We start from the raw sequence: 22,342 nt of genomic DNA on the forward strand, positions 1-22,342 counted from the left end.
CTAGCTGGAAGCTAAGGAGCCTTGCAGGGGTGTCGCTTCCTTCTCTGTTCACTTTTCCAAATCAAACTCCATGACGTAACAGCCCCGAAGCGCCATCGCCTACCAAGCGACGGCTGTTCAGCCCGGAGGCCTGCAGATTACGAGGTGTTGTGTGGTCAGCACGACGAATCCTCTCCGCTGTTATTCCTGGCTTTCTAGACCGGGGCCGCCATCTCACCGTCAGATAGCTCCTCAATTATAAACACATGGGCTGAGTGTACCTCGAACCAGCCCTCAGATCCAGGTAAAAGTCCCTGACCTGGCCGGGAATAGAACCTGGGGCCTCCAGTAAGAGGCAGGCACGCTACCCGTACACTGTGGGGCCGGCTGGTACTTTTAGGTCTCCTTATTTTCGAATTTGACTTAAGACATCCTGCATTCGATTTCCGGCACTGACAGAGTTAAGAAAGGCATGGGATGGGGAGGATACAGCCTTGTTTTTGGGTGTAGTAGAGTTTTCCTTGAGTCTCTCGTAATCGAAATATATACGGCCTGGAAGGTAGTCACCTTCACGGGGTGTAGTACCAAAGTGGTTCCTTTTTTTTAAGAAGACAAATTAAATGAAGATTCTACTTCCTCACAAACGAAGAACGATATTATCAATTTTACGAACAGTTTCAATAATGCAGCCGGTTTATGTTAAGAGTACAAAAGCTATGATTGTACATGTTAACAATCAAAACCAACAATATCTACTGAAGATCCGTCACCGCACTCGGTAGGACCGGCTTTCTTTTCATATTCACCGGGCGAGTTGGACGTGCAGTTAGGGGCGCTCAGCTCTGTGCTTGCATCCGGAATATAGTGGGTTCAAACACCCCTGTCGGCAGCCCTAAATATGGTTTTCTGTGGTTTCCCATTTTCACACCAGGCAAATGCTGGGGCTGTGCCTTAATTAAGGCCACGGCCGCTTCTTTCCACTCTCAGCCCTTTCCTTTCCCATCGTCGCCATTGACGACCTACGGTGCGACGTAAAGCAAATTCTAATTAAAGAATAAAAAATATTTTCACAACCCCTTCCAAGGAAAAGTTGTATCCACACTACTGGCCTGGACTTACACCCCACCTACTGAAATTATTTTGTGGGTACGCCACTGCATCCACTCACCATTTAAGGTACAAGGTAAGTCCGAAGAATGGTTGGATACTCAAAATACACCACCATAAATGATGCGGTTCTGGCTCAAAAGTGTAAAGAAAGGTAAGGGACGGGATCTAGTGTTTTAAGTAGAATCCGTATCAATAGAACGTGACTACCCATTTTAAAAATGTTTCATGCATCGACTGCGATTCAAGCCTGGGCCGTCCTGATGAGAAGATAGAAGCATTGGAACTGAGTTATCACGCCCGCCAATTACAAAGTATTTACCCGCACTTTTGATGGATTCATTTGAGGTTCCAATCAGTCCCCGGGCATTTGACAAAATATATAGGCCTACCTATCGAACTTAGGCACGCATCCGCGATTGTCTTGGCACTGTAAGAATTTTTTTTAAAAAACTTTTTCATAACTTACCGAGGATGCACATAGTGTTGGCTTTTCAGTGACAAAACGGTCCCTCTTCAAAAAATGTTACTTATATGGCACAAAATGAGGAACTAACGTGCAGATCACACACAATCCTGTCACAGTCTTCCCAACGCTGCAACTCAAACACAGCACATCTCTCAACCACGGTGCAACCCGAGGATCCCTAGGACATTGTTGTTTCCTGGAACCGATCTGCAAAAGTTGACACGATGTTATAAGCTTGCAGCTGTTTCTGGACGTGGCTCCCGTTATCTCGGTGGTCACGTTCCGGCCCCCTACTGAGTAATCCCTTGCTAATTGGCCCTTTCTTCATGTCTTGACATTTGTCAATACACGGTTTCATTCCCAATACTGAGGCCTCTACAGGGAAATATCCTCGCGCATCACAATCCTTCCTTTCATTCAAGCAGTACAAATATGGAGAATTATGTATGTCCCTATTGAGCCCTACTAATAGATTCTTGTCGCTACGTTAATTTAACATTTCGGTGTACGTTTTTAAGTTGTTCGTACCGTACGTAAAACAACGGCTAATCCTCGCTCTAGTTTCAGGAAATATTTTGGGGGGGGGCCCGGCCCCCTTGGGCCCCCCCCCTGGCTACGCCAGTGTCCTAGCTAGGGCAACAATGAAAAGGAACGACGAACTGTCTACGCCATTTACCTCCCAGGTTCTTTATAAAACCAGTTAGTTTGTGCAGTTAATGTATTGGTGCATGGAAAGAGAAAGACAGACATCGCCGACAAGACGTCTGCCTCTAGCTTCTCTCTCGATTGAACTTTTCAAGCTATTGTGACCTGGAAATGCAGAAAACCACAATGCTCTTTTGTTTGCCTCTGAAGGATGGTGAATAGTGAGGCGATGGGTCTCTCTTCGATAAACATTCGTACATTTGTGTTCATTACAAAGAAACCTAGTTACAATTCTTTCCAATTCTTTCTTGATGTTTACGGGACGTTTTCGCAATTCTTTTCACCGACAAAGGAAATAGGAACATTAGCTTAAGAACGCTGAGGACACATAATAATGAATCCATTTACACAGCGTAAAGAAATCCTGACGACTACGAACATAATAATAATATAACAAAAACGAAGCAAATCCCATTGCACAACAGCTCTGGCGGGCCTTGGCCTAGGAAACGACCGCTGTTCAGCCTGGAAGCCTGCAGATTACACGGTGCCACGTTTTTAGCTATCCTGGCTTTCTCGCCGTCAGATAGCTCCTCACTTGTAATCGCGTAGGCTAAGCGGGTAAAAATCGCTGACCAGGCCGGGAGTTGAACCCGGGGCCTCCGGGTGAAAGCAGACATGCTACCCGTAGAGTGTGGGGCGGCATACTACTGTTACTACTGCTCAAGTATCTTCTTCATGGGGCACTGTTGTGTAGATTTCAAATACTCAAACTCCCGAAAAGAGGCTGAGCATTAATGAGCTGACGATGTGAACAATGTGAATGATGAATTCTGATATTAAAAGAAATTACTTAAGATGATGATGATAATAATACGTATAATAAAGATACCGAGATACCGAGTGAGCTGGTCGTGCGGTTAGGGTCACGAAATTTTGAGCTTGCATTCGGGAGATGTTGGGTTCGAATTACATCGTCGGCAGCCTTGCATTTGGTTTTCCATGGTTTCCCAAGACCACGGCCGCTTCCTTCCAATAGCCTTTTTCTATTCTTGCGTCACCGAGAGGCTTCGATAGTGTTAGGGAGAAGTTAAACCACTAGCAATAATAATAATAATAATAATAATAATAATAATAATAATAATAATAATAATAATAATAATAATAATAATAATAGTAATAATAATAATAATTCCGCCTCTGTGGTGTAGCGGTTAGCGTGCGTTAGCTGTAACCCTCGGAGACCTGGGTTCAATTCCCGGCTCTGCCACGAACTTTGAAAAGTGGTACAAGGGCCGGAACGGGATCCACTCAGCCTCGGGAGGTCAACTGAGTAGAGGTGGGTTCAATTCAATTCCCACCTCAGCCATCCTCGGAGTGTTTTTCCGTGGTTTCCCACTTCTCCTCCAGGCAAATGCCGGAATGCTACCTAACTTCAGGCCACGACCGCTTCCTTCCCTCTTCCTTCCTATCTTCCCATCCCTCCACAAGGTCCCTGTTCAGCATAGCAGATGAGGCCACCTGGGTAAGGTACTGGTCCACATCTACAGTTATATCCCTGACCCAAATTCTCGCGCTCCCGAACACTGCCATTGAGGCGGTAGAAGTGGGATCCTTCGCTGAGTCCGAGGGAAGAACAGACCCTGGAAATTAAACAGATTAAGAAAGAAATAATAATAGTAATATTAATAATAATAATAATAATAATAATAATAATAATAATAATAATAATAATAATAATAATAATAATAATAATAATAACCAAGTCATTAAGTACTGAACATCTTACTGGAAGTAGATAACAGCGTCAGTTCTTGAAAATTACCACTTCATTTAGAAGTATAATTTACCCGGCGAGTTGGCCGTGCGGTTAGAGGCGCGCAGCTGTGAGCTTGCATCCGGGAGACAGTGGGTTAGAACCCCACTGTCGGCAGCCCTGAAGATAGTTTTCCGTGATTTCTCTTTTTCAGACCAGGCATATGCTGGGGCTGTACCTTAATTAAGGCCACGGCCGTTTCTTTCTCACTCTTAGACTTCTCCTACCCCATCGCCTCCATAAGACCTCTCTGTATCGGTGAGACGTAAATTAAATTGTAAAGAAGAATCATAGTTGACAAGACAGTACCATGTAATAGAACAGACATCGTGCTGCTTGATAAGACCAGGGAAACCTGCTACATCATAGATATTGCATGTCCTAGTTCCCACCAAGTACACTGAGGTGTCGCTGGAAACTGAAGTAATGTGGAGCCAAGAAGTTTATCACAGTACCAGATTTTGTGATCAAGTGGAAATTCAAACCAACCCAGGAATCCTGGATTTTCAGAATTTTACATTTTTACTAACTACAAAAATATTCCTCAACTAAGCTTTGACCCTGAGGTGATGATGAATTGCAATGACTGAAAAATTCTACAATTGCTTGAAAATACTCAAACAGATACTGTATTTCACGGAATTAAACCACCTAAAACATCTTGTCATAACGAAATAGGAAATAGTTCTATTGTAAGATCAGGGAAGTTTATTCTGCATTAAATCTTTTATAATATGATTTGAAATTTCTTGCGTTCCCGAAATCACTTTCCAGACCTGAATTAACACAATTACGATCTTTCAGATTTTTGTGCCGTATTTCTAAAACACCAAAAGCGGTATTAGTACCTTCCGAGTTTTGACACATTTAAATATGTATGTGGCACTGCCAGTAAAAATTGATATTTTTCAGTAGAATAATTAATATTTAGGCCTAAATCACAAATTGTCCTTTCTACCACGAATCAAGTTTCTGAACTGGTTTCCCTTCTGCAGTCCCAAATGAGATCGGAAATACACAGCTGATATTAGAACAGTTCTTCAACATTTCTTTCTTTCTTAATCTACTTACCCTCCAGGGTTGGCTTTTCCCTCGGACTAAGCGAGGGATCCCACCTCTACCACCACACAGGCAGTGTCCTGGAGCTTCAGACTCTGGGTCGGGGATCCAACTGGGGAGAATGACCAGTACCTCGCCCAGGAGCCTCAGCTGCTATGCTGAACAGGGGCCTTGGTGGGGGATGGGAAGTTTGGAAAGGATAGGCAAGGAAGAGGGAAGGAAGCGGCCGTGGCCTTAAGTTAGGTGCCATCCCGGCATTTGCCTGGAGGAGAAGTGGGAAACCACGGAAAACCACTTCCAGGATGGCTGAGGTGAGAATCGAACCCACCTCTACTCAGTTGACCTCCCGAGGCTGATTGACCCCGTTCCAGCCCTCGTACCACTTTTCAAATTTCGTGGCAGAGCCGGGAATCGAACCCGGACCTCCGGGGGTGGCAGCTAATCACACTAACCACTACACCACAGATTCGGACACAGTTCTTCAATCACAAAATATTATGACCGATTTGTCTGTAAGGTCTTCAGCAATTTTGGCCCTATTTTCACCGGTATATTCTCGTACATTTTCCCGCCTTCCCTAGCTTGTAGTGGGAAAATATCCAGACCACTATGAATGCTTCCTCAGGCACGTCCTAACTGCAGGCTGGTCCACTTTATCTTCTGGGATATTTGCCTAAAATATTAATAAACTAGCGAGATACCCGTGCTTCGCTACGGTATTGTACTGAAATTTATAATTGAATGTTGTTTTAGATATATAATCAGCCGAAATTCGCGATCTGAATCGTTTTCTGCGAGAAACCGCCAAAATTCGCCATCTGACTCGTTTTCTAATAGATTACGGCAAGTTTCCTCCCATTTTTCAATCTTTCTTTCCAGCAATCGATTTCGTACTTCCCGGGCTAGGTCCAGGTATTCCACCCGGTCAGTTGGGTCGCTATATCTTTGCCATCTTTTCATATAAGCATTTTTAATATGGATCAAATCCTTCAGGAGATCCGGCGTGGTGTCTTCTTGGGTGCCTTGGCGGTGCTGAACCCGCGGCCGGACTGCATTCTTAGTCATTACTCGTCAATGGCCGGTTTTCACCGCGGTCCGCACATTTGACGACGGTCCAGAACATTATTATTATTATTATTATTATTATTATTATTATTATTATTATTATTATTATTATTATTATTATTATTATTATAGATGTTCTGGACCCCACAGCAAGATGCAAGACCGCTACTTGGCGGTAAATTACATCTGCTGCCATTGTCATTGTTGAGAATGTGATCAGCATCATTGTCGCGCATAGGCCAGTGTGCGGGATTTCTGGCGATACGAATAACATACTTCCGTGCATTATTGACCTTATTATAGAGGTGATCAATTGGACGATCAATCTCATTCCTATCGTTTATTTCAAATGTGTTTAAATTTTGATTCATATGCCAGGAGAATCTACTGTAATATAAGAACGTTCTCCGAAGGAAAAGATGGCTGTTGAAAACGAACCCAGGAAAGATTAAAAAATAGGGTTTGTGATCAGAATAAGTACATCGGAAGTCTACAGCCTGTTTCCAGTCATTCGACAGGGTCAGGAATGGAATGAATAAAGCCCCATCTAGCGGCGACAGTAGGAATTGTGCCGGCTGCCGAAGCACCCCTGGGGCAATGATCGATGAATAACAAATGAAATGAAATATTAGACAGTGTTGCTGGAATGAATGATGACAGGGAAAACCGAAGTATCCTGAGAAAAACCCGTCTCGCCTCCGTTTTATCCAGCACGAATGTCACATGGAGTGACCGGGATTTGAACCACGGAACCCACCTGTGAGAGGCCGGCGCGCTGCCGCCTGAGCAACGGAGGCTCTTTATAAGTAGATTATGAACAGCAAAATCAATTGGTCTCACCTCCTTTTACACCCCACCGCCGTTAAGTTTATTTACTCCCCCACCCAAAAAAATTAAAGGAGGAGTTTTTCCTTATGTTTAAAGGAGATTCCAAACCCCAATGTTCACGTCTATTACCTTCAGTTTTGAGATATAAGTATCCCCATAAAAATAATTCACTTTTTTCACTTCCTTTCACACTTCTCCCTCCTCCCCCCACTTTAGTGAATTTTCCGGCCAAAAACACTTGTTTCTTTAATAGTAAAGGATCTTCTAAATAGCAATTATCACGACTCTAACTTCTTCAGTTTTTGATTTATGTGTCCTCATGAAAGGAATTCAACTCCGTTCCACTCCTGCCCCCCAAGATGGTTTTCCCCACAAAACGCGTTTTCTTTGTTTTTAAAGGAGATCAAAATATCCATTTTCACGTCCGTAACAATTTTAGTTTTTATTAGATGTATATATTCTCATACAATTAAGTCAATTAATTTTTGAATTCTTTCACCCCCCCCCCTTTCATTGGATTTTCCGAGAATACGCGTTTCTTTATTTTTAAAGGAGATCCCATATACAAATTATCAGTTCTGTAATATATTCAGTTTCTGAGATATATGTATCCTCATTAAAGGTATTCAACCCACTATTCACCCTTTTACACCCCTCCTATTGGGTTTTACAGAAAAAATGCCACGAAAAAATACGTGTTCCTTTATTTTTAAAGGAGATTCTAAATACCAATTTTTACATCTGTAAACTTTTAAAGTTTTAGGATATAGACACACTCATTTTAAAAATTAACCCCCCTTTTCACCCCCCATTATTTGGATTTTTCAAAAAAGAAAAAATACGTGTTTCCTTATTTTTAAAGTGGATCCCCAATACCAATTTTCAAGTCTGTAATATATTCAGGTTCTGAAATATAAGTAGCCTCATTAAAGGCATTCAACCCCTTTTTCACCCTTTTCCACCCTTCCTATCGGGATTTTCCGAAAACAAAAAATATACGTGTTTCTTTATTTTTTAAGGAGATTCTAAATACCACATTTTACATGTATAAACTTTAAAAGTTTTGAGATATAGATACACTCATTTTAAAAATTCACCCCCCTTTCACCCCCCATTAATTGGATTTTCCAAAAACAAAAAATACGTGTTTCCTTATTTTTGAAGGAGATCCCAAACACCAATGTTCAGGTCTGTAATATCTTCAGTTTCTGAGATATAAGTATCCTCATTAAAGGCATTCAACCCATTTTCCACCCCTTTTCACCCCTCCTAATGGGATTTTCTGAAAACAAAAAAATACGTGATTCTTTATTTTAATGAAGATTCTAAATACCAATTTTTACATCTGTAAACTTTAAAAGTTTTGAGATATAGATGCACTCATTTTAAAAATTCACCCCCTTTTCACCCTCTCATTAATTGGATTTTCCAAAAACAAAAAATACGTATTTCTTTATTTTTAAAAGAGATCAAAAGTACCAATTTTCAGGTCTGTAATAACTTCAGTTTCTGAGATATAAGTACCGGTATCCTGATTAAAGGCATTCAACATTTTTTCACCGATTTTCACCCCTCCTATTGGGATTTTCCGAAAACAAAAAAAATACGTATTTCCTTATTTTTAAAGAAGATTCTAAATACCAATTTTTATATCTGTAAACTTTTAAAGTTTTGAGATATAGTTACACTCATTTTAAAATTTCACCCCCCTTTTTCACCCCCTTAGTGACGGAATATCCAAAAATCCTCTCTTAGCGAGCACCTACATCTTAATATGAATGTATCCCCAAAGTTTCATTTCTTTATGTCCAGTAGTTTTGGCTCGGCGATGATGAATCAGTCAGTCAGTCAGTCAGTCAGTCAGTCAGTCAGTCAGTCAGTCAGTCAGTCAGTCAGTCAGTCAGTCAGTCAGTCAGTCAGTCAGTCAGTCAGTCAGTCAGTCAGTCAGTCAGGACAAGTTATTTTATATATATAGATTGTTTTATTTTTCCACCCTTCATTTCCTTTGAACTGATTTTTAAACTGGCCTTAATTACAAAACATAGTATACAAATTACAAATTGAAGCTTATCTCTAGACATATATTTGTTGTACCCATCATGATATCTTTTTTTTACTATACTCAAAAGCCCTCTTTTTTAATACTGCACTGTTTAGGAGCAGAATACTATGCACTTGTTAGCTGAACATGATTTAATTGCCCTTCACTTTGAATGTATTCGTCACATGAATCACGCCTTTTCTGGTATTACAATGTTCACACATTGACATAGGCTATTAGAACGGCTTGCCTGCGTAGAAGATAAATAACCAGCAATGTCCTCCGAGATTATACTTTTAGGAAAATAACAATTGGGGAAAGAAGTGGTTTCTTCCTGGCAGGGGTTCAATGAACCATTGAAGCCGCACCTGGTTACGGATATTTCTTTGATGAAAACAAAACAACTAATTGTTCACCACACATTTATTTTGATTTTGTCTGATAAGATAAATTTTCCATTAGCAAAATCAGTAAAGATAGGTACAAGACGGCCGCTGGGAGCAATCAGGCAGTCCAGAAGTGTTGAATCCGCTGTGCGATCTCGTTTTCTACCCACAGAATGAAGCTGGTAGTAGCGCGGGACGGGAAATCATTAAAAGAAGCTCGTTGGAGGGATTACCCTCACAATTCGTTCAGATGGACACAGTGTTCCAGTTAATCCACTTGCTGTTGCTACATCCCTGGTGACTGACGTGTGCGAGACAAGGTGAAATTGAGAGATTCGAGTAGAATTTCCCAGTAAGGCCATCTTTGTCAGAATAACAAAGGGTATCTGCTGTCCCTTACGACATTACTTGCAAGTTCTTGAGTGTAGGGATATATTGACATGGGAAAGTAGAAGAAATGAACAGGAAAAATAATAAGTGACTGCTAATATTTATTAGACGTAGAATAAGTCCCTGTAATTTCAGTATCAGTTTCGACTGGTGAATGTTAAAAGGCTCCCACAAATAGACGCGATATTCATTTCGAGAGGACATTGGTTCGGGACAAGTGGACTGTTCACACTAGTGCGACAGTCCGGAATCTTTGATAACCAGTTGGTCGTAACTCAGACATTTTTGTACTTGTTCTTCCGCGAAACAGTAAAATGGATATCATTTCTGACAGGTCTCAGAATTTCCATCAGAACTTTCGTTATATTTTCTGAAGTACGGTATCTCTGACCGAGCAAGTTGGCGGTGCGTAGCTGTAAGTTTTCCATTCGGGAGATGATGGGTTTGAACCCCACTCTCGGCAGCCCTGAGGAGGGTTTTCCGTGGTTTCACATTTTCACACCAGGCAAATGCAGGAGCTGTACTTTAATTAAGGCCACGGCCGCTTCCTTCACAATCCCAGCCCAAAAACATATCCATAATAATAATAATAATAATAATAATAATAATAATAATAATAATAATAATAATAATAATAATAATAATAATAATAATAATATTTAACACTGTCCATTTGGCTGAATGCTCTGTGTCGCAGCCTTCGTTTCAAGAAGTCCTGGATTCCACTCACGGCTGGTCGCTAATTTTAGTCGATGTTAATGACTCGGGGACTGGGTATTTGTTTTAATATACACCTCTTCAGCATCACACACAGTTTTAACACACAACGCACGGCTACCAAATACCATAATTTGTTTTGTTAGTGGTTCAACGTCGTACTAACACATCAAAGGTTTTCGGCGACAAGTACAGGAAAGCGTTTTGATTGGGAAAGAAGCCGCCATGGCCTTAAATAAGGTACAGTTCCAGCATTCACCTGGTGTGAAAATGGGCAACAACGAAAAACCTCTTCAGGGCTGCTAACAGTGGGGCTTGAATCCACTATCTCCCGAATGCAAGGTCACAACTACGTGACCCTAACGCACGGCCAACTCGCTAGGTCCAACCACCATTGATGAGGCAATAATGAATACAACATCCCCGCGTAAGGTTGTCGACAGGAAGGACAACCCGTCCTAAAACTTGGCTAAGTCCACATGTTTGACAGAATTCGCTCCGGCGACCCCTCCAAGGTGCAGAAAAATCAGCGGATGAAGTAGAAGACGGAGAAGAAGAAGGAAAATAAAAACGTTGGGGTTTGTGTATTTACCGTCCCTTCAACTGCTAACAATCTTTGGAAATTTTGTCACGCAAATTAGTTTGCCAAGTAGGAGGTGTAGTTTAGCCCGCTCTCCTGCAACGTAATTGGGAGTAACATTTCTTTCAGGGGGGTTCTAAGTGGCTGGGCCTCTGGTGATTATGCAAATCTCATAGCAGAACTGTTGTCCGGGCTAGTATATACGTGTTTCTTGCTTCACTAAGTCTGCATTCTTACTCAGAGTTTCTCAGGGTGCATGCACCGGTGCATTGCGCGATGCAAGGTGCAAAAGATGACCCCTAGATTTTAAGCGACAGCACTCTCTCTCTTTCCCTACGCCTGTCTCGCTCCCTCCGCCTGCCTTCCCCTTCCTCCCTTGCTCTGCAGCGCTCCACCATCCGAGAAGAGTTGAACCGTGCTTAGCCGAGTCGCCCCGAGACAAAACGCAGGTCCGAACCGAGCCGAGTCGGGCCGATGCACGGTGCAAAGAATCTCCGCGCCTCGGTTTGCACGAGAGAGATTTTGGGTGTTTGAGAGTCCCTCTTCTGACCTATTAATGCCTAAAAATCCGGGTTCTATTCACTACTTCGCAATTAAATCTTCTGACATGATAGGAATATAATACAGCATGTATCTAAATATTTTTAAATTATGGTAGCGTGTGATTACTTGGATCAAAACAAGGAAACGACGTTTATTGACCACATCACAGGAGATGCTCCAAGTTTCCGCCAAGAGGGGCCCCAACATAAACTGGCGAAGCCACTCGAAGATAAATGTCCTGTCGAACAGCTGGATAGGCGTTATAGGTATTAGATATTTATTGATGAAAACATTACAGGCTTTCGGCCCAAATACATGTTCCCGTTACAAGGAAGAAAAATGTAAAAAGGAAAAAATGAACTAAATATACCATGTGGACGTTCACATGGGTGGAAAACCGGGCCACATGCAAGCGCCACCCTTATAACTACTTTGTTCCCGTTACAATGAAAAAAAATACAGGCGTTATAGATATGCTGTTCTAGGTTGTTGATGCCGTTGACTAAAGTAGGGTACACCACACGTCTGATAAGTCTACACAGATAAAAGTCCAGTGGGTTAAGGTCAGGAGATTAGGCAAGCCAATGCACTTGAATACGCCAGATACACGGTTGTGGGCAGGTGTTGTATAAAAACAGCGGCGTACAAACAAACTCAGGTGTGCTTGAGCCCCATCATGCATGAACGACGGGGTACGGCGAACTGCTAGGGGACCATGTTCTAGTAATACATGCAGCGTGATACTCAAGAAGGTCAGATACGCTGGTCTATTCAGTCGCCGGGGTGGCTTATACGGGCTGATCAGTGGATCATGGATAATACCATACCACATCACAAATTGCGTCAAAAGCGCCGTTGATGATTACAACTGTACGATGGGAATTTTCAATTGCCGGCCTGTGTGTGTGTTATGATACCATCTGTTCCAAATGTGGCTTCGTGCAAAGCCTGTACCTCAGCAGCCACGCGTTGTAGAAAATCCTGCATGTTGATAGGGATGTTTTTTTGTTGTTTTGATCCTAGGAATCATGCTCCCCTCCCCCAAAGTTTGTTACAGTTGCTTAGGTGTACCCTGAATGTCAGCCGACTGTGTAGGGATTAAAACCCGCAGACAAGAGGCGATCACCTTATCAATTACGCTGCTCAGTCAGTAAGGAAGTAAAGTGTTCCGTTAGTTGTGACATTTCTTCTGAAGTTCTTTGAGAACTGTTCGAAGTTTTTCCTGCTGTATTTATTAAATGTTAGGTTCAAGAAAACACTGTTACTTACATCAACATACTGCTCTTTGGCGCCATAATGGTGATGCTTCTTTCCCAACTCTTGGAGAAGTGTTTGAAGTTTTTCTGGTTCGTGTAGACGCGCCACAGCTTTCTGAACAAAAGCCATCACCCTGGAATATGAGAAAGATATTTAGTGAGGCAACGTATCAAAGAGTAGAACGCTTTAAAAAGTATCAAAATATTTTTGAGCTCACCCAATCATTGTACCTGAGGTTTTATAACAAGAACGCATTTATTTAATAACTAGCTGATTTACCCGTGCTTCGCTATGGAATTCTACATTATAAACAAAAATCTATATGAAGTCCACGTTCAGGCTCCATCGCCATGGAGGTTGAGAAGAACTGGAAAGGAAAATGCCTAAAATGACATGTAAGTGTTAAATCCTCAATATTCGGGGTAGCTAGGCTGATTAGTGACAGTACCAGTGACAGGTGGATTCGTATACATCATATATATAGCGCAAAGCGTAAATATATAGAGTTATAAGTTACTTTCATTATTTATTTGAAAGAGTCAGCTACTTCCCAGACAATCTCGGTTTTTACAAGGGCACAGTTGAATGCGAAACCAAATGATCTCAAACTAAAACTCTAAATCTACAAACGATTTCGTAAAATATAACCCCTTGTGGGTGGGGGATGCAGACGAAGAATACACCCACGGTATCCCCTGACTGTCGTAAGAGGCGACTAAAAGGGGGACCAAGGGATGATTGTATTAGAACCATGAAAATACCTGTGATTAAAACAATCACGCGGGGAACACCATTACTTGTGACTAGTACCACTATGTTACGTACAAAATAGGTTTGTGATTAGTAGCAACGGAGGGTGAATCAGTATGGGTTTACCTGTACCCATTCTGAGAAACACCACGGGTCTGGGCAATGCCTGTGATCAGTACCACTATATGAGCGACACCGTGGGTCTGCGTTGCCTGTGAGTAGTACCCACTATGTGAGGAACACCACGGGAATACCGGCGTCCGTGATTAGTACACCTAGGTGAGGAACACCATGGGTCTACGTTACCTGTGCGACGTACAATACTTGTGAGTAGTACCATAATGTGTGGAACACCGTGAGTCTACGCTACTTTTGATTAGTACCTCAACATGACAAAATATACCATGGTTCTACTTTACTAGCGATAAGTACCATTATGAGGGGCTGTTGACCTGAATTTTGGACCTCTTTAGACAACAAGCATCTTCGATTCAGGATTGTGCTTTCGAAGCAGCCCCTTGGTCAGTAATACTACTGTTTATGATAGTTTCTGGGAAGGTGGGACATTGCGGGTCGGATCCACCGATTGCCTTAAATTCATATCCATCCATTCATTCTTCATCATCACGTTTTTTATTCTGGTCCGTAGATGATTTTGAACTTTTAAATTGTCAGTACGTTTCGTCCCATTTCGTACCATTAGGGGCCGATGACCTAGATGTTAGGCTCCTTTAAACAACAAGCATCATCTTTGAATATTGGATTTTCACGACTGCATTGTAATCGAAACCGACTTTCAACTTATTAGATCGTGTTGCGTACAATTAGTACGCGCTGAAGAGATGTTAAGTACGGAACAAAAATGGCCAACCGGACACCAGTGGGATCCGAACCCATTTTTGTTCTATACTTAACATCTCTTCAACACGTACTAAATGTATGCAACGCGACCTAATAGGTTGAAAGTCGGTTTCGATAAGCATCATCTTCATCATCATCGTAAAATATCAATCAACTTTACAACAAGGAAATTAAAAATATTCACTTGAAACAGGTGATACAAATCCTAAAATGAAGCATTCATGAAAGTACCCGAGCAGAGCCGGGTATGATAGTAAAAAAAAAAAAAAAAAAAAAAAAAAAAAAAAAAAAAAAAAATCCACAGCCTGTTCCCAGTCGTTCGCCAGGGTCAGGAATGGAATGAATGAAGCCCCCATCTAGCGGCGAGGATAGGAATTATTGTGCCGGCTGCGGAAGTCTGTCGCACTCCTCTGGGGCAATGATAAATGAGCGGCAGATGTAATGAAATAATAGTGGAGAGTGTTACTGGAATGAAATATGACAGGGAAAACCGGAGTTCCCGGAGAAAAACCTGTCCCGCTTCCGCTTTGTCCAGCACAGATCTCACATGGATTGGCCGGGATTTGAACCACGGAACCCAGCAGTGAGAGGCCGGCGTGCTGCCGCCTGAGCCACTGGAGGCTCAATACAAAAATAAAAAATCTGTCTACTTGAGTGGCACGAAGGAAGAACAACTCAAAAAAAACCAATGTTTTGAAGTATTTTCTATGCTTAGCAGTCTTATCACTGTACAAGCAGAGAGCGTTTCCGTCGGTGGCGGATCGATAGTTAGTGATGTCCAGGCCGTACTGTAACGAGCGCGGGAAAGCAATCAGCTGATCGTTAGGGGGGAAGTTTAGCACATGAGTTAGTAGAGTTAAACATAGATTTTCGCAGTTTTATTGAAATTTTTAACGATGGCCGCGTGTTCACTCAGATATATCTGAGAATGAGCCGTCATCGACTGGATTATTAAGTGGAAAGTCGTTAATTAGTGAAAAAAACTTAGTGTGAGCGTGTATTTATGTGAAGCTATAGGTTAAGAAGATCGTTCTTCAGTATTTTAATTTTGTAGTCTATCTGTGTAAAGTTATATTTATAGTGTAAAATTAATTGAGTTAGTGCATTCTGTGTTTTATTGTTAACCACGAATTGTATATACTTGAATTAAGACAATCAGTGAGGGAAATCACCATGCCTAAGAGTTGCTGTGTGCCTGGTTGCAAAGCCAATTATCAACAAGGAGAGTACACTCCGGTATTAGTGTTTCCTTCTGATGAAGAACGAGTTAAGTTATGGAAGAAGGCTATTCCCAGGGGGAATTTATTAGTTAATCACAACTCAGTTGTGTGTATTAAGTACTTTCCTGAAAATCACATCCTGAGAGAAATAAGAGTGTCCCGTCCAGATGGTGAGTTAATTTTCTTTATTATGTCATAAACATGGGTAACATTAGGTAGGCCCTACATTTTTATGTAATCAGACCTACGGCTTATCTGAATTCGGTGTATTTGAAAATGCAAGTCTTATTTATGAGTATCACCGAGCTCGATAGCTGCAGTCGCTTAACTGAGGCCAGTATCCAGTATTCGGGAGACAGTGGGTTCGAACCCCACTGTCGGCAACCCTGAAGATGGTTTTCCGTGGTTTCCCATTTTCACGCCAGGCAAATGCTGGGGCTCTATCTTAATTAAGGCCAAGGCCGCTTCCTTCCCATTCCTAGACCTTTCCTGTCCCATCGTCACCGTAAGATCTATCTGTGTCGGTGCGACGAAAAGCAAATAGCAAAAAAAAAAAAAAAAAAAAAAAATTAAAATAAATAAATTGTGAGTATCAAAAAGCAGTGTGATTTATGTAAATTTTATCTTCTGACAGATTCAGATCTTATTTATGAATTACCTCCAGAAGTAAGATATCTGAATTTCCTAAATCGAGGGGCTTAAAGTATCCATCAGACGTTTCAATAGAACTTGGAATTGAGGTGTACAAAGTATTTTGTGTGTTAGTGTCAGATACATATAAAATGGTAGCCTACCGGTATTTCTAAATTCAGACGATCCTAAGTGTGTCACAAAACCCCTGGCTTTGGAGTCAATGCAGTTGGCAGATTCCCTAGTCATTTGTGACTGCGGGAAGAAATTGGAAGACCTGGCCGGACAGTGTAGGCCTATATATATTTGGGTGAATATATTTTTAAATGAATTCACACCGACTTGTGTATTCAACAAAGTGCTTCAAAGAGAGCAGACCTACTCCATACTGGTGTAACTTCCTGTACGAGGTCCAGGAATGCTGCAGTGTTCATGGAGTGGAAACAGTGAGGTAATCAGAAATAATTTATATTTGTAATACATAGTAATGGTAATTGGCTGCATGTTTTCTGTCAGTGTGTATGATGTGAATGTTCCAGTTGACCAGAAAATGGATAAAATCGCAAGAATATGTCTCAAAGTGTTAGGCTGTACTCACACAAACGAATGTATATACGCGAGAAATAGAACGTTACGGAGAAGAACATGCATTGTATGTCAGAATTAACAAATATTTGAGGATAGTTTTTGGTTTTATAAGGTGTTAACAGTTCTTTAAGTAATTTAAACGAGTGTGTTATTCAAGCGGAGCGTATGCGTATCGCCTTCAAGTCCCCCCCAAAGCGTGACGTCATCAGAGGTACAGTACGGCCTGGACATTACGAAGGCAGTGCCAGAAGCGGCCAAATACCCAGTAGGTGCTCTGAATGCTTACTTTAACACATAAACGAGTAATTTTCTGGCAAAACATTTCAATTACGAAGAAAATGCTAGACCTTTCTTCTAGAAAACTGAATTTCCGGTATATTTTGTGTTTATGGGATGGCGGTCTATCTAGAATTAGTATCATAAATTACTCGACACAGTTGTAACCATGGCAACCAGTATTGGTCGATGTATACTAAGTCGGTAGCGCCATCTTCTCACTGTGCGCTTTCTTCCTATAACTAAGAGCTTGACAAAATCTCGTATCAAGTGAATCCTGTTCCACTGCTTAGTCCAGAATTACAATGCTTGAACTGCCCGGAAAACGAACCCAGGGCCTTGGAATAAGAGACCGACTCGCTACTCCTATACCACACGGACGGCTAATAATAATAATAATAATAATAATAATAATAATAATAATAATAATAATAATAATAATAATAATATGTTTACGAGGTCTAGAATGGCTTTTAGTCTCTCACAATTCATGAGCCTTACCATTCTTTTGTGGATAAACTCATTTTTCTGTCGGTTTTTTGAAACTCTTTATCTCCCTGTAGGTGGAGTTAAAGGATTATTGTCTGTACCCGCTGCATGTCGTAAGAGGCTACTAAGAGGGGAACAACTAAAGAATATGTACTAACTCTTTCGTCCTCTAAGGCCAATGACATATCCATGATTCTGTTTTTCGTGTTGTGGAAAAAATTACAATTGTGGAAATTTTCTGTTTTGGTTCTTAACAGATACAACATAAAAAAGCAAAGTCTTCTCCGTACAGGCCATGAAGGCACTTGGAGGGGGGGGGGTGGAAGTTAAGGCTTCCACTATCCGTAACCTCGGCACTTATGGGTTAGAGTGGTTAGCTCTACGCCCGGCCCCCTTTGCCCCCAGGAATTAACCTGGTCCTCATTTTTGGTGTAGGCGAAGTGAACCTCAGGGCCATATGCATCTCCGAAACGGGAAATCTCATTTCTAATTTTTACGACTTCCTGACGGGGATTCAAATCCACGCCCTTCCGGGCGAACCGAGCACGCCTTTACCGCCTCGGCCAGGCAGCCCCTAAACAGATACAATATGAGTTCAGTAAATAGTTGCATATTTTCCTTCTTTCTTTCTTAATCTGTTTATCCTCCAGGATTGGCTTTTCCCTCCGACTCAGCGAGTGTTCCCACCTCTACCGCATCAAGGGCACTATCCTGGACAGTGAGACTTTGGGTCGGTGGACACAACTGGAAGGAGAACCAGTACCTCGCTCAGGCGTCCTCACCTGCTATGCTGAAAGGTCCTTGTGGGGGGGGGGGGGGAATTGGAGGATCGGAAGGGATAGATAAGGAAGAGGAAAGGAAGCGGCAATGGCCTTAAGATAGGTACCATCCCGGCATTTCCCTGGAGGAGAAGTGGGAAACCACGGAAAACCACTTCGAGGATGGCTGAGGAGCGAATCGAACCCCCCTCTACTCAGTTAATCTCCCGAGGCTGAGTGACCCCGTTCCAGCCCTCCTATCACTTTTCAAATTTCGTGGCAGAGCCAGGAATATAACCCGGGACTCCGAGGGTGGCAGCTAATCACACTAACCACTACACCGCAGAGGCGGACAGTTACATATTTATGAACAACATTTTGAAATCATTATGTTTTGAAAAATACGAACAAGCCTATGTTTGAACTGAATGTCTAAGGCATATCAGTACCAAATTCCAGTTCAATTAACCTGTAGTTTTGGCTTGATTAAACGAGATACAATCCCACTTTAAGCTATTAAGCGGTATTGTGAACGTAATGTCGGAAATGACATACAGGGTGTCCTTGAAAAAGGTTCCAATATTTATAGATGATGCGGAACACAGAAAACAAACAAAGGAGATTAAGTCCTAATAAAAAAACATTGGTAGCAAACCCAATATCTTAGACTTACGGATCCCTACCACTGCTATAAATGATCACGATGCCATAGCAAAAGAAGGCTTTAAGAAAAAATCAAAATTGTGGACACTAAACAAAGATTTGAGGAAAAGACTTGCTAAGTGTTACATTTGGAGCATAGCGCTGTATGGCGCAGAGACTTGGACATTGAGAAAGAAAGATGAGAGAAGATTGGAGGCACTAGAGCTGTGGGTATGGAGGAGAATAGAACTAGTGAAATGGGAAGACCAGGTAAGGAATGAGGAGGTATTACGAAGAGTTGGAGAAGAACGAAGTATGTTACAAATCATTAGAAGGAGAAAAATGAACTGGATCGGACATTGTTTGAGGAGGGACTGTTTACTGAAAGAAGGAATAGAAGGAATGGTGAAAGGCAAACGAGGAAGAGGAAGGAAAAGGTATCAAATGTTGGACAATATCCAAGGAAATAAATATTCGGACATGAAAAACTTGGTGCAGGACAGGCAACAGTGGAAGAGATTCATCCCATGACAAGACCTGCCATAAGGCAGAATACCTAGATGATGATGATGATGATGATGATGTATGCAACAAAAGACGGAAATACGTTCCAACCTAAACATTTGTCGTATTCCTACTAGCGTGTTGTGTTACGGTCTTATTATGTAGAAGGGGCATAATCTTGAATTCCGAGCACTTTGTCACGATGCAAATGCGAAACCATTGTACGTAGACAATTGATGCAGTGCATTGTGTGTGGCATTTGTACTGTGTCAACCAAGAACGAAGCACTGCGTACTTCATACCACATTGGTCTCGCAGTCAGATAGGTTAGGGTAGTTCTAAAATGGCGTACGTTTTTTTGTAACACTGCAGTATTGTGGGTGGAAGGCTGTATTGCAATGGATGGCGGTCAGATCGAGCAACTTTTGTGAAGAGTAGATCAGAGACATTGGTGTTGCGACCAACCTTTAAGTGTTGAACACATTTCTCAGCAGACAAGGGAAGGGACCCCATACTATGAAAAATGTAAAGTTAAGCAATTTCCTCAATTGTGCCGAAAACTGAAGGGATGAAGGGTCCGAAAAGGTTTCAAATTATGAGTCTTGCATAGCTCTATTAAACTAATAAAAAGACAAACTTCGAAAATCACTTCTGGCCTAAATGCAATACCGGGGAAATAGCCTGAACTCACTTGTTTCTTCACTCGTTCTCTTTTTTGTTCAAATGCTAGAAAAATTAACTTTTTTACATACTTTTTTCTGTGATGTGTTCCTTGGTTCAATACCCTCAGGCGTTTTTTGATTTTGAAAAAATGTCCACACCGAATGTAGTCATTAGGGCTTAAATGAAACTCTCATTGACTCACATTAGTCACTGTGTGCATGTTGTGTGAATGGGATTTCTTTTATCTATTATGCACATCACTCATTATTATTATTATTATTATTATTATTATTATTATTATTATTATTATTATTATTATTATCATCATCTGTTTTCCCTCCAGGTTCGGCTTTTCCCTCGGACTTAGCGAGGGATCCCACCTCTACCGCCTCAAGGGCAGTGTCCTGGAGCTTCAGACTCTTGGTCGGGGGATACAACTGGGGAGAATGACCAGTACCTCGCCCAGGCGGCCTCACCTGCTATGCTGAACAGGGGCCTTGTGGAGGGATGGGAAGATTGGAAAGGATAGGCAAGGAAGAGGGAAGGGCGCGGCCGTGGCCTTAAGGTAGGTACCATCCCGGCATTCGCCTGGAGGAGAAGTGGGAAACCACGGAAAACCACTTCCAGGATGGCTGAGGTGGGAATCGAACCCACCTCTACTCAGTTGACCTCCCGAGGCTGAGTGGACCCCGTTCCAGCCCTCGTACCACTTTTCAAATTTCGTGGCAGAGCCGGGAATCGAACCCGGGCCTCCGGGGGTGGCAGCTAATCACGCTAACCACTACACGACAGAGGCGGACTATTATTATTATTATTATTATTATTATTATTATTATTATTATTATTATATTTCCTCTTTGCATTAGTACTATTAGTATTGTCACACTAATTACCGCACTGATTTGTAACCTTGTCTTAGTGCACCTGCCCGTAGTTATATTTCCTTGGAGAATGACTATATTTAAATTTATGTATAAATTTTTAAATACCGAGCTCGATAGCTGCAGTGCGGCCAGTATCCAGTATTCGGGAGAAAGTAGGTTCGAACCCCACTGTCGGCAGCCCTGAAAATGGTTTTCCGTGGTTTCCCATTTTCACACCAGGCAAATGCTGGGGCTGTACCTTAATTAAGGCCACGGCCGCTTCCTTCCCACTCCTAGCCCTTTTCTGTCCCATCGTCGCCGTAAGACCTATCTGTGTCGGTGCGACGTAAAACAACTAGAAAAAAAATTCTAAATTTTAATTTTTTAAAGATGTTAAGTGTAAGACAGGGCCATCAGTTCTAACTTCCTCACGAATGTAAGTCAGGAATGAATAAATAAATAAATAAATAAATAAATAAATAAATAAATAAATAAATAAATAAATACACATTAGCGCCCGTAGTGGGGCTTAAGTGAAATAATTCATTGACTCATATTACCGCTTGTAGTGGTAGAAGAAGGCAAGCTGCTAATCTAATCGACCGGTTTAACGATGATTAAGAAAAGGATTGTCATTTTCAGGAATAAATAAATAAATAAATAAAATATTATCATATTTATTATATTTTATTTACCTAAAATTCGTAGCTCATATCCCTAGGAGGTTTTTGACTGAGTTGCTTGTCAGAAGGGCTAGAACCGTGGATTTTTTCTTCGTTTGCTGCGTGCTGTCTCGTCTCTAAATATTGAAACCTTTTCAAGGACAACCTGTATATTTTCAGGTCAGATTGTAAAATAAAACATCATTCCCGTTGAGTATGTTAGTGTACAATTTCACGATAAAATTCCGCCCACCTATTTACTCGTAATGCCATTTCAAAGGCAGGCAGATGCCATTTAAATTTTACATCGAGATTTATTTTATTCTTCATATGAATATAAATGTTCGTGTTTTATTTTACCGCAATTTCTTTCATGTTCTTTCGAAGAAGCAAAACCGTTCACCGTCTGTAAAATGCAGCCATAATTGCGTTAGAGAGGATTTCCTCCTCGCACGACAATCCCTTTTTCAGAGAGTCAACATTGCTCTCAAATCTGATCCGAGCTAACGTTTACTTGGTGTCATATCAGGCTCCGGTCTATCTGCTTCATCAAA

At 41.6% G+C, this 22,342-nt stretch overlaps 1 protein-coding gene across 1 annotated transcript in view; it reads right to left on the minus strand.

Moving 5' to 3' along the window:
• LOC137502156 (neuroglobin-like) overlaps positions 1 to 22,342 on the minus strand; it is a 580,803-nt gene that overhangs the window by 85,726 nt on the left and 472,735 nt on the right. The window contains exon 3 of the mRNA XM_068229146.1: positions 12,895 to 13,015. Within this exon, the coding sequence (XP_068085247.1) occupies positions 12,895 to 13,015 (121 nt within the window). The remainder of the gene's footprint in view (positions 1 to 12,894; positions 13,016 to 22,342) is intronic.

This window comes from Anabrus simplex, chromosome 9 (assembly GCF_040414725.1).
Source record: "Anabrus simplex isolate iqAnaSimp1 chromosome 9, ASM4041472v1, whole genome shotgun sequence".
Classification (NCBI taxonomy): Eukaryota; Metazoa; Arthropoda; class Insecta; order Orthoptera; family Tettigoniidae; genus Anabrus; species Anabrus simplex.